At 45.6% G+C, this 14,211-nt stretch overlaps 1 protein-coding gene across 1 annotated transcript in view; it reads left to right on the top strand.

Annotated features, from left to right (window-relative positions):
- LOC119966355 (tomoregulin-1-like) overlaps positions 1-14,211 on the top strand; it is a 394,538-nt gene that overhangs the window by 350,326 nt on the left and 30,001 nt on the right. Inside the window, exons 6-7 of the mRNA XM_038797880.1 lie at positions 569-717; positions 12,037-12,093. Of these exons, the coding sequence (XP_038653808.1) occupies positions 569-717; positions 12,037-12,093 (206 nt within the window). The remainder of the gene's footprint in view (positions 1-568; positions 718-12,036; positions 12,094-14,211) is intronic.

Below are 14,211 nucleotides of genomic sequence, written 5' to 3'. Positions count from 1 at the left end.
CTGCATCAGTTATATTAAATCGAATCATTAGAATCTAATATGGGAGCTGGGTAGAAGGCAGTAAAATCAGTAAAGCTGAACAGATAGCACAAAGTTTATACAGTGTAACCAGGATTTGAAATTAAGGGGAATTGAGAAATAATTCCTCTCAAATCAGATAAACCTGCGTCCAAAACCACTTTCAAAAGAGCATGCCAGCAAAAGAATACCTGCAACTCAGTCACTAGTGAAATATGTAAAGGGTACACAGCTTCCAATAGGATTTTGAGTGTGATTTAAATGGATCATTGGAAACTGTGCTGTTGCTATTGGTTTTCCCTCTTTCACACATGAAATATTAATTCCATTCGCAATAAAGTTATCAGTTATGTCTGGAAGATAATCACTGTTACACGACATGTACTTGAATTTAGAACACAGGCAGGCAACTCATGATCTGGGGGCTATTGTTTGAGCAGTTGCAGTTTGAGGCAATGTTGTGTTTAAAGGTTTCACTGTGATGTGATTTGTGTAGTAGTGACTGGTTTATATGGTAACTGGCACAATGTGCATTTTTTGGTTTTATCAGGTGTGTGTGTAATATAGACTGCAGCAGATTCAACTACAATCCGGTGTGTGCATCTAATGGAAAATCATATGATAGCCCTTGCCTTGTCAAAGAAGCATCCTGCCAAAGACAGGAGTGGATTGAAGTAAAACGTCTTGGTAAATGCCAAGGTAAATGAATACATGTTCAAAAATGATGCATTGAGACTATATTCAGTGATGTGCTCAGACTGGCATCTGCTTTGGGTGGAAAAAATTCTGCAAAACATTTAATCAATTTATCCACATACAGAGTTTTAGAAATATTAAATTGAAAGCCATAGTTGATGCATCATTTAGCTTTCGCATAATGTAATTATTGGCATTTCACCCAGTCTTTTTCATTTCCATTCACATCATGTAGCATTCCAATGAGTGTTTAACTCCATATGATTGTGCATTTCTGCCTTTTCAAAGCCATTGTACATTTTCAAATGACTATGTTTTCCATTAATAATTTTAAATTAATGCAATTTTAAATGAAAATATGCCTCCCCCTTAACAGAGCTTGTCAGCATGTTTGTTCTCACCTCGATCTAGTGAATCGTTTGTTAGTGTATTAAGCTTGTCTCCAAGCAATAAAAAAAGGCAGCAAAGGTAAACTAACAGGTGCATAGTGGGAGGTTGAGGAATAGGACTGCAGTAAGGTTCAGCCTAGTGATGACCTTAAAAAGGGCAAATGGATGAGGCCTTATTTGCCAAAGATTCAATTAAGATGCAAGACTTATTCCTTGCACATCAATCTCTCCTCTCTGAAAAATAAATTGAAAAGCTGTTTTGAGATTGTCAGTACTCTAGATGAAGAAAATCCTGACAAAAACATATCATTTTAGCTGTCAGTTTTGACATGTTAATAAAAAAGCAACAGCAATTTGTTATGTTATTGTAAATGACAAATACTACTTATGGTAACCTTGTTTCAATGTAGAAATGCTTTCTATCTTAATGCACCAAAAGTAGTTAAATCTTTAAAGTAGACTTGTGAAAATAGGTGCTGCATAAACACCCAAAATGGCGGGGAGGAAATGCATGTTCAAGTCAGAAGTATATTAGCTGTCATGTAGGGTGAAGACAAGTAAGAACCACCCTATACCCATGCTGAAGCCAGCTTAATGCCCTTTGCAAATGCAAATATGCTTGTGGGCCCTTAGATTGGTTGACACTGAGGCAGCTTGCAACATTGTGGGCTGCACTCTTGGGAAACTAACCCTAATGATTGTGCACAACCAATAAGTGACTTAACCTGAACGTAAATGCAGGTGGAGCAGAATGGTTCCCCTGCCTCCACTTTTAACCACTACCCTAATAACTGCCACCCCAACCTCAGATACACCACCTGCGTCCCTATTGCCCATGCCTCCTGTCACATCTCCCTAATTTCTGACCCCTGATCTCTTCTCCAGATCCTTTGATCACCCATGCTTGCACTAATCCTCAATCACCCACTCTCCCCCCCACTCTCAATGCCCCATCCACCAGCATGAGTTGATCCCCAGCCCTTTCTTCATGGCCCTGCAATATTTTTCTCTTCGGTTAACTATCCAATTCCCTTTTGAAAGCCATGATTGGCCATGCCTCCAATATACGCTCAGGCATTGCATTCCAGATCTTAACCACTCGCTGTGTAAAATTGTTATTATCTCAAATCATGTCATCTGATTGTTGACCCTTCTGCCAATCATAGAATCCCTTCAATGCAGAATGAGGCAATTCAGCCCATCAAATCTGCACCAACCCTCTGAAAGAGTACTTCACCCAAGCTCACTTCCCTGCCCTATCCCATTAACCCCTTAGTCATATAACCGACACATCTTTTTGGACACTAACGTGCACATCTTTGGACTGTTGGAGGAAACCAGAGCTCCCGGAGGAAACCCACGCAGATACGGGGAGACCTTACAAATTCCACACAGACGTCAAAGGCTGATATTGAACCCGGGTCCCTGGCGCAGTGAGCCAGCAGTGCTAATCACTGTGCCAAACATGCCACCCTGTGAAGTTTCTCCCTATCTACTGTGTCCTAACCCATCATCATTTTGAACGCCTCTCTCAAATCTCTTATTATCTTCACTAAGGATAACAACCCCAACTTCTCAAATCTATCCATGTAACTTAAGTTCCTCACCATGAAAGTGTTCTCCTAAATATTTTCTGCACTCTATTTAATGCCTGCACACCCCTCCAAAAGTGTACTGCCCAGAATTGGACACAGTTGCGATCGAACCAATGTTTTAAAGACGTTCATTATCACTTCCTTGCATTTTTACTTTGTTATAAAAGTAAAGATCCTGACACCACTGTGGCCATGGCTGGTGCCGCCTATTCGGAGGCCTCAGACTGACACAGAGACCCGCTATAATGTCATCCATGCAGCGACCAGGAACATGATCGAATGGTGCATTGGCCTCCTGAAATGTGGTTCAGGTGCCTGGACCGTTCTGGAGGCGCCCTCCAGTATCATGCTGAGAGGGTCGCCATGATGCTGGCGACCTGCTGTGTCCTCCATAACACCGCGCAGCAGGGGGCGACATGCTGGAGGAGGAGGATAAACGCCTTGTCTTTTCCGATGAGGAGGATGGGGGGAGGGGAGGATATGCAGGACATGGAGTCCAAGAAGGCACAGGAGGCCACACAAAGTGTGCTCCAGGGAAAACGCACAAGGGTTAATCTAATCGCCTCCAGGTTCACCGATTGGTTGGGGGGCAGGGAAACAGGCCAGGGTCACGGACACCCCCCCCCCCCCCTCCTCCCCCACCTGCAACCCCCTCCGAGATACATACCTGGGTATGGGGGTGAGGTAGGGGGGTCCAGGCCACCCACAAAGTCTGCCCATCTCCCCCCCCCCCCCCCCAACAACACCTCTCTCTGGCAGCCCAGACCAGACCACCCCTCAGACCCATCTGACAGAGCACCGAGTAGGAAGAGATGTTTAATGTGACAACATATATACAGATTTGTGCCCGAGCCCCTATCACTAAAGTGTGCCCGGCACCCATGCCAACTTAACTGGTGTCTAACTTTCTGGCCTTACGGGCCCTAACACTATGTCTAGGTGGATCCCAAAACGGTACATCAGGAGTGGAGGCGACCTGCTGTGATTCCCGCCCTGCGACCTATGTTCACATTGGCGGCCATCTCATGGTGCGACCGGGCCTGGATGAGCCCAGGTGTTGCACAGGTGTCCCAGGTGGCATGGTGCTGCCCTGTTCTGCCCACTGCTCACCAGATGCATCAGGGACAGGAGGGGGAGAGTCCAAGGTGCTGCGGTGTTCTGGCACCTCCCCTGCGGGATTCAGCGGCACAGAACCCATCACTTCCTCCTCCCTCAGGGTGCCCGGTGGATTGGCTATGCTAAATTACTCTGGTGGCCCCGTGCTACTCCATGGGTCGGGGGTGCGAGCGGAGCTATCCCATGAGGCTCTCCCGCCACCTGGTGCTGTCAGTCCTGGAGTGCGCTCAGGTCTCGACCAGGATCTGCATGCTGGCGGCCATGGCGCACAGGGAGTGGACCACTTCCCTCTGGGACTGCGCCACATCACCCATTGACTGTGCCACCACCTTCAGGGTCTGTGTTACATCAGCCAGTGACTGCACCATCTCCTTCTGGGACTGGGGTCACCTCCCTCTGTGTCTGCGCCACATCGACCAGTGCCTGGACAATGCTACCGATGTTCTCAGCCATGGCCCACTGTGACTGGGCCTCGCTCAGAAACACACCTACAATGTCCAAGTGGCTCTGGCATGGCTGCCTGTGAGGTGGCAACCCTGCCCTGGGCCTCGGCCAGCACATGCACAGAATGCTCAGGACTTGGACATGCTGATCAATAGCCAAACCCCTCGCCCCCAATGCCTCCAGCGCGGATGCAACCCGTGCTGTGTTGGCCTGGGTGGCACGCATGGTCAGCACCAACTCCCGCTCCTTTATGCGGCTGGACTTCTCCACCTGCGGCTGCAGGTACTGGTTGCTCTCCGACTACCCCTCATGTAGTCCCTGGCTCTGCAAACTGCATCTCCACAATTCCAGAAGGCTGAAACTCGTCTGGACAGCAACTAGTCCCTTGGGTTGGCCCTCCCTCCAACTGTCTGCCCCCTCGGGTATTCCTGCCTCCATCTGATGTACTGGATCAGCTGTGAGGTCAGCCTCCTTCCCAGCCTGGGTTCAGGGTCAACCGCCTCTCCTCCACCGTGTCCAGGAGGGTCTCCGGCTCGGCATCCATGAAACGGGGTGCTGCTCTCCTCGCTGCCTTCTTGTTGGCTGGGAATGTGTGTGTGGGGAGTGCAGTGTGTATATACGGCTGCAACTTGTCAGCCTCCTCAGTGTCAATCTCAGACCCGATGAATCCTGCACCATTTCTCTTTGGAAATGATTGTGTTCTACATGGCAACAGTGCTAGCCGCTTAGCAGTAGCTGAATCGGTCCAGGTGCTGAGCCAGTTTTGCTGTCGTTGAACTCCACAAATCCTGCGCCGGCGTCGACACTTAGTCTCAGGAACGGAGAATCCCATCGACGGTATTGGCCTTAGTTAAGGAAGGATGGGTGGAGGTTTGATTGGAGCTTACACACCAGCACAGATCAGTTGGGTTGAATGGTCTGTTTCTGTGTTGTGAATACTTTGGGTGGGATTCTGCTGCTGCGCCTGCCCGCCGACCGAAGAATCGGGCATGAGGTCAATGGACTTTTCCATTATCCGTGTCTCGCCTACGGCGATCGTGCGGCGGGCAGGGTGGAAGAATTCACTTTGTTTCCAATTAGTTTCTTTCACCATAATCGATGCTGAATTCTCAATATATGTCTCTGGAGGAAGAGTTTAATTTGTAATATTTATCTTTATGTTCAACATAGAATAGTTGAAAATTTCTGTCAGGAAAGCCGCTATTATAGGCCTGCAGATTCGGCTAAAACCGATTGTCATTCCAATCATGGAGACCTTGACTGTGCAATAAGATATCAGGGGAAAGATAAATAATTGGATCAATAAAAAAAGAGAAGACTTTTTCACACAAACAATCTTGGTGGAAAGGAAAGATTATTTAGATGTTGAGCATCTTCAGGGGTTGCTTCTCAGCAGCAGGATCAGAAGGGAAGTCAGACTGTGGATTTGAATGTAACATTGATTCATTCTTCTTAGAGCCTAAGAGCTGTGCTAAATCTATCTGGCCCAGCAAGGGGTAAAAAGACTATTTCTGCCTTTTTGTGTATGTATTTTTCAGTATAGATAGGGGGCGCAATTCTCCGCACTCACGACGGTGCGCACTCACGACAGTGCGGAGAATAGCGGGGGTCGTAAATTTTTACGACCACGCTAGTCCGACGCTCTCCCGCTATTCTCCCCCCCCCCCACGCCCAATTCCCGACACGAATCGCTGCCGCCGTTTTTTTACGGCCAGCAGCGATTCTCAGCTGGCCGATGGGCCGAATTCCAAGCCCTTTACGGCCGTTTTTACGAACGGCAAACACACCTGGTCTGGCCGTTCGTAAAAACGGCCGTAAAGTCCCGATCTTGGCAACCATGGCACCGATTGGCACGGCAGTACCACTGCCGTGTCAAGGGTGCCATGGGCCCGCGATCGGTGCCCACCGATCGCGGGCAGCGGGTCTGATTCCCGCGCACTCTTTGTCCTTCCGCCGCACCGCTGTATCACTTTGCGGGGCGGCTGAGGGGCATCCCGGCCCGCGCATGCGCGGGTTTCGCGCAAATGCGCGATGACGTCATCCGCGCATGCGCAGGTTGGAGTCTTCCAATCCGCGCATGCGCGGCTGACGTCATGTGACGCGTCAGCCGGCGCAAACTCTGGCAAGCGGGCTTAACGAAATTCGTTAAGTCCACGATGCCGGAGTTCACGGCCGCGGCATACTAGCCCCAACCGGGGACCAGAATCGGTTCCCGGTCGGGGAGGGGGAGGCTGGCGTCAAACCCGCCCGGCCCATAGTTCTTTTTATTTTCTCCCTGATCCCCTCTGATCGACTCAGGCCACACAGATTCCCATTATCGCCAATCTTCTCTCCGGTCTCTGCTAACACTGCAGATGAAGTATGATACAGTGAGCAAAGTTCATGAGAGCACAAATTGTACATGGCTTAAGGAGGTAACAGGCTTGATAGGCTATATTACATTTTGTTGATCTACATTTTCCTATAATAATCTTTAATCCTTTTGGCTGTTAGACAAGACACTAATGATGATTCCAATTATCATTCACCCTGAATAATGAGCAGATGCTTGGCCAAAACAGTGCATCTGAGACCAGGAAGTCAGTGGAGTGGAGGATGTCCCAGCTGTGTGCACCTACACAACATTTCATCACACTGCTCAAAGCTCATTGCACATAGATTTATGAAGGCCTTGCTGGGTCCTATAAAGAGAAATGTTCATGTATGCAACACTGATACCAATATAGACAGATCTAGAATCATAGATGATGTAGCACAGAAGAAGATCATTTGGCCCATCTTATCACTGTCATATTTTTGCATACAATTAGTCTCATTTCCCAACTTTTTCTACATAGCCATGCAAGTTTCGCCTTTCATTATATCTTTCCATACAGCCCACTTCCCATGAACAATAAAAATATACTATTAATATCTGTATTTTTTATTTGTTCATGGTATGTGGGCTGGGCCAAAAAAATTTCCCATCCTTAATTGCCCTTGAGAAGATGGTGGTGGGCAGCATTCTTTAACTGCAGCAGTCCATGTGATGTAGGTACACCAAGTGTTGTTACGGACGGAGTTCCAGAATTTTGACCCAGTGACAGTGAAGGAATGGTGATATATTTCCAATACAGGATCATGAGTGGCTTAGAGGTGAATGTGCAGTGGTGGTGTTCCCAGGTATCTATTGCCCTTGTCCTTTAGAAAGTGAGTTGCTGCAGTGCATCTTGTAGATGGTACACACTGCTGCCACTGTCAGTGGTGGAGGGAGTGAATGTTTATGAAAGAGGTGTCAATCAAGCAGGCTGGTTTGTCCTCTGATATCGAGCTTCTTGAGAGTTGTTGGAGTTGCACTCAGCCAGGCAAATGGAGAGCATTTCATCACACTCCCCTCATCTGTGCCTTGTAAATGGTGGACAGGCTTTGGGAAGTCAGGAGGTGAGTTACCTCTGCAGAATTCCCAGCCTCTGACTTGCTAGAGTAGCACATATACATAGAAACATACAAAATAGAAGCAGGAGGAGAATATTCAAACCTTCGAGTCTGCTCTGCCATTTATTATGATCATGGCTGATTATCAGTTTCCATACCCTGATCCCGCCTTCCCCCCATATCCCTTTAGCCCAAACAACTTTATCTAATTACCTCTTGAAATTACACAACATTTTGGCCTCAACTACGTTCTGTGGTAGCGAATTCCACAGATTCACCACTCTCTGGGTGAAGAAATTCTCCTCACCTCAGTCCTAAAAGATTTACCCCTTATCCTCAAACTATGGCCCCTTGTTCTGGACTCTCCCATCATCAGGAACGTTCTTGCTGAATCTACCCTTTCTAATCCTGTTAAAATGTTGTAATGCCCTATACAATTGCAGTAAAACATCTCTATCCCTATACTCAAACCCTCTTGTTATGAAGGCCAACATTTGCCATCTTTACTGCCTGCTGTACCTGCACGATACTTTCAGGACACCAAGGTCTCGCTTAATTTACACCCATTCAAATACTAATCTGTCTTCCTATTTTTACTACCAAAGTGGAAAACTTCACATTTATCCACATTATACTGCATCTGCCATGCATGTGCACACTCATTCAGACTGTCCAAATCCTGCTGAAGCAACTCTGCATCCTCCTCACAGCTCATCCTCCCACCCAACTTTATATCATCTGAAATTTGGAGATAATACATTTAGATCGCTCGTCCAAATCATTAATATATAATGTGAACAGTTGAGGTCCGAGCACAGATACATGCAGTACCCCACTAGTCACTGTCTGCCAATCAGAAAATGACCCATTTATTCCAACTTTGGCTTCCTGTCTGCTAACCAGCTTCCTATCCGTCTCAAGACATTACCCATAATCCCATGCGCTTTAACTTTACATATTAATCGGTTATGTGAGACCTTGTCGAAAGCCTTCTGAAAGTCTAAATATACCACATTCACCGGTTCTCTCTGGTCAACTCTAATGGTTACATCTTCAGAGAATTCCAGTGGATTTGTCAAGCATGATTTACCTTTCATAAATAATAAGACCATATAGGAGCAGAATTAGGCCACTCGGCCCATCGCGTCTGCTCCGCCATTCAATTATGGCTGATATTTTTCTCATCCCCATTAACCATCTCCTCATAACCCCTGATCCCCTTATTAATCAAAAACCTATCTATCTGTCTTAAAGACAGTCAGTGATTTGGCCTCCACAGCCTTCTGCGGCAAAGAGTTCCACAGATTCACGACCCTCTGGCTGAAGAAATTCCTCCTCATCTCTGTTTAAAAAGATAATCACTTTAGTCTGAGATTGTGTCCTCTGCTTCTAGTTGTTCCTACAAGTGAAAACAACCTCTCCACGTCCACTCTATTCAGGCCTCGCAGTATCCTGGAAGTTTCCATAAGATCCCCCCCTCATCTTTCTAAACTCCAACGAGCACAGACCCAAAGTCCTCAACCGTTCCTCATACGGAAAGCTCTTCATTCCAGGAATCATTCTTGTGAACCTCCTCTGGACCCTTTCCAAGGCCAGCACATCCTTCCTTAGATACGGGTCCCAAAACTGCTCACAATACTCCAAATGGGGTCTGATCCATGCAGACGTTGTCTGATTACACCACTGCTTCCCAAATGCTGTGCTATGAAACCCTTGATAATGTACTCCAGCAACTTCCCTACTACCGACATTAGGCTCACTGGTCTATAGTTCCCTATTTTCTCTCTACCTCTTTTTTTGAATAGCAGGGTTACATTAAAAACCCTCCAATCTGTAGGAACCGTTCCAGAGTTCAAAGGCTGTTTCCTTTGCAAGTTGTTATTTATCTGCTTCCACTATCCTTTTCTGAAAGGCATATTTTTCCCTAATGTAGCCTCTTCTTTTCTCAATTACTGCAGATAGATCTGTGTCTTCTGGTTACCTGCCCTTCTGTCACTGGGAATAGTTTTTCATTTACTCAATTGAAACTTTCATGATTTTGAATACCTTTATCAGATTTCTCTTACTCTTCTCTACTCAAACATTAAGCCCAGTTACTCTAGTCTCTCTGTGTAGCTGAAGTCCTTCATAAAGAAGAAAGAACAAATTTAATTCATATAATGCTGTTCATGACGACCAGACATCCCAAAGTACTTCTCAGCCAATGAAGTACTTTTGAAGTTTAGTGACCGTTATAATAGTAAATCTCCCTTCCACCGTTCTGAGGCTGTCCCTAAAGAGTCATGCCCAGAATTGAAGTAAGTACTCCAGCAGTGTTTTCTATGGGTTTATAATAACCTTGCTTTTGTTCTCTGATCCTCTATTTATAAAGTCAAAGATTCCCTTTGCTTTTTTTAGCAGCCTTCTTAAATTATCCTGTCACCTTCAAAGACGTGTGCAGACACCCCTAGGTTTCTCTGTTCCTACATTTTCAAAATTGTACCACTGAATTTATATGAGGCATTTCATCACTCTTCCCACCAAAATTAATCACTTCACACTTCTCTGTGTTGCATGTGTGCCCATTTCACCAGCCTGCCTGTATCCTACTTGACTCGGTTACCATCTTCCCCCTGAGTTTTCCATCATGTGCAAACTGTCAAATTATGCCCTGTATACTCAAGTCCATGTCATTAACATATATGTTAAAAGGGTCCAGTGGTCCCAACACTGACGACCGAGGGGACCATAGCCCTCCTTAGATATGTGCGTGGTGCGAAAGAACTGGAGGATTGCAAATGTTACACGCCTGTCTAAAAATGGGAATGGGATAAATCAGCAATTCCAGGCTCGTGAGCTGAATATCAGTGGAGACAATAACCTAGAATAAAATGCATTGATACGGTAGACAGGACCGGAACATTGACCCCCTATAATGCACGCCTACTTCCTTCCCATCTGAACAACAATCGCTCACCACCTCACTCTGCATTCTGTCCCTCAACCAGTTATTCATTCATGTCACCACTGCTTCTTTAATCCCATAGGCTTCAAATTAAGGCTTTCAATTAGGGATAGGCAATACCTGCTGGCCTAGCCAGCTATGCACAAATTCCAAGCAGAATAAATTTAAACACATGTTTCTATTATGTCATGCTTTATCAAAAGCCTTTTGAAAGCCCACGTGCACAACATCAGAGATCATGTGGTACAGGGATAGCATCTCTGCCTCTGAACCAGAAGTCTGCGTTCATGTTCCACTCCAGGACTTGATGGTCAAGGAAGGTGTGTTTGTAATGTTGCAAACCAAGTTGAGCATCCACTTGTGAATCATTCTAACATACACTCATGGCTGGCAATAAGAGCAAGAGAGATTCCTGGTTAGCTATGTATTAGAAAGAAATTGGAACCTCACTATCCGTGGCTGCAACATGCATGTAAAGGCGCAGGGGGATGGTGCCAAATAGCTCAGTTGGCCGGAAAGCTGGTGTGAATCAAATTGATGTCGAGTTCAATTCCCATTCAGGCTGGGGTGGAGCTAGGATGCCTCCCTGCCCTACCTGTGGTGGAGGTTGTGGTGCTAGGGGTCAGACCTGCCTTAGAGTCTGAAGAAGAAGATACAAAACATGAAATTCATTTCCATCATTAAAGCTGTCAATTACTTCATCAAGGAGCTCAATCAAATTCATCAAATAAACTTTAGCTCTAACATATCTATGCTGGCTTTCAGTTATTAGTCAATATTTTTCAAATATCAATGCATTTTATTCTAGGTTATTGTCTCCACTGATATTCAGCTCACAAGCCTGGAATTGCTGATTTATCCCATTCCCATTTTTAGACAGGAGTGTAACATTTGCAATCCTCCAGTTCTTTCGCACCACGCACATATCTAAGGAGGGCTGAAAGGTTGTGACCAAACTCTCAGCAATTTCCACCCTGATTTAACAACCTAGGGTGGAGTTTTCTGGTCATGCCCGGTTGAGAACAGCAATTCCCACCCGAAGTCAACAGACCTTTAAGTGGCCCGTCAAATGTTTTGTCCCACCTGTGATGTCTGGATACAATGAGGAATTGTGTAAAGAGTTGTGTGACCATTATTTGTGCTGGAGTGTTGGAGGGAAGGTGACTGCCAATTTTTAAAAACACGCTAGTCACAATTACGACTGAAAGCTGTGTATGTAGTTTGTGTTGGAAAATCAATCCGATCTCTCAGATGGTCAACCTAGACCAATAGCTGGACACGATCACTTAACGTTAATTCAGAAGTGAAGGAAGAGATAAAAGCATGTCCAAATATTTATTTTAGTATTTTATTCTTAGTCCCTTTCAAATGAGTCATAAATCAATGTTAACAATTTCTATATGTATCAAATTTTTTAAAGATGACACTGGTCCTTTGGGGAAGGACAATGGATTCCAGCTGGGCACAGAAGCTAAAGGTAAGTGGCAAAAAGCCTATTTATGATTTAAAACATTCACTGCAGGCTGTGCCATTTTCTGTTCGCTAAGGCTGGCAACCAAGAGTAGGCTGGGGATCTGGGAAGTCATGCTCAGGTCCATTTCCAGATCTGAACTGCCTTTAAACCAGGGCAAAGATGTCTTACTGAATATACGACAATGTATTTAACATAAGCCCATCAGAACATTTCCTCTAATTAGGATGGGATCGCATTGGATGTGGCCCTTACCCAACTAGAGTGGTCATTTCATTTATCACTTGATAAGAATGTAGGCTCCAATGTGTGAAGACCTTTGAAACTATGAGTGTCAGCTATAAGTCGTAGTTTGAAGGTTTGCTCTGCTGTTGAATGGCCATACATGATAAACAGTGAAGGAGTTACAAGATATTCTGAAGAACTGTTATAGGCTAATAGTAAATGTGGTGACATATAAACACCATTCAGACAGAAAAATAGCTGGATTCAATTCCTGTTAAACTATTACATCCCAGGTTCCTGGCTCTATTATCCCACCAGTGGAGCTGCTGCAGTGTAATCGCTGGGAGGAGGATGTAATTAGAGAGTGACAAGCTTACAAAGGCATTTGCAGTTATAGATGTGGACATAAGTAGCATAAAAATAGTACCAGAATATATGGGGTCAATTTTATCTCTCACTTTCCTCAGCTGGTTGAAATAGTACACAGGCAAGATTAAAATCAGCTGAATTGACTCAGAATCCCATACCTTTCCCATCTAGGAGAATGTTGCCGTTACCAACCTTGGCTTTAGACCAAGGCTCCCACTGTAAGTAACTGGAGGCCCTACTTTAAGTCACTTCATCCACACACACCTCAGAAAAACCCACGTATGAATGGTGATTAGAGGTCAGGGAAGAACCGAGGCAGCTTCCATCATCTCACTTCCCATTCCCTTACACACAGCCACACACTCACAAATATACAAACAAAAGCCAGATGGTGCTTTGTGGGTGTGGGGTGCAAGGGATGGATATATGGCCCCCTGCTAGCTAAGAGCAAGAGAGTGGTTGGCTGTATTTCTGCGAGGTTTTCTTCCATCCTGTGGCAGTCAGACTATGCAGACTATTATCAGGGCCAGCATGCATTTGGTGGCCTGCCATGTCTGATGCTCCATGCAGGTGGCTACTGTTTTGGTGATATGTGAAGATACCTGACACATCATGGCAATCATGCTAGAGATGGACTCCTCTAACATCTCTCCATGGGTGCACACTGCCTCCGGAAATGTTGACAGAAGCACACACAATTCCTGTTGCTGCTCCAGAAGTGTCCTTTTTATTGATAACCCCCACAGCCCAGCATTTACATCCAACCGCAAAACTTGGGCTCTCCACCTGTCCCTGTCTTTAGCACCCGCTCCTGCTCAAATGTGTCATGTTCTTCACCATCAGACACCCTAGCTATCATTACTGCAGCACCCTCCGAGTGGTGTATATCTGTGCAGCTGGAGGTACCCATGAATCATGAGACAGTGCATCCTCAGAGTGTCCACCTTCCTCTGTAGAAGCCTCAACCTCCTCCCATTAAAGTTCTTGAAGGACTTGTGGGATACGGGAATTACTGCTAACATGGAGAAAGTGTTCAAACTGTACAGAGTGCCGATCATGACATTTCACATAGAGGTGACATCAATTCAACATGAGTGAGTGTTGTGTGTCAAAAGGCAGTATGATATCTAATGCTGTCACCAAGTATGTGGGAGATCTCCAATTGTTCATTGACTTTGCCATGAACTGTGGCACTCTGCCAATCTCTAACATTTGTTCCTCTGCAGCAGTCAATGTGGCTACCACTGCAGGGCAACCCCCACTTTCCTGACTCCCTCACATTGTGCGCTCTCCTCCTGCAATGAGAGAAGGTAGATAGAGACTCAGGGATATGAGAAGTGGATGGACTGACAACATTTCTGGAGTTTTGTTTGTGTTTAATCGCTCATGGGATGTGGGTGTGGTTGGCAACGCCAGCATTTGTGGCCCATTCCTAATTTCTTGGAACTGTGTGGTTAGTAGGCTATTTCAGAGTGCAGTTTAGATTTGGAGATAATGTAGATCTGGAGTTATATGTAGGCCAGACCAGGT

This window comes from Scyliorhinus canicula, chromosome 5 (genome assembly GCF_902713615.1).
Source record: "Scyliorhinus canicula chromosome 5, sScyCan1.1, whole genome shotgun sequence".
NCBI lineage: Eukaryota > Metazoa > Chordata > Chondrichthyes > Carcharhiniformes > Scyliorhinidae > Scyliorhinus > Scyliorhinus canicula.
Note: the sequence above shows the minus strand (reverse complement) of the source record. Positions and strands in the feature narration are given on the sequence as shown.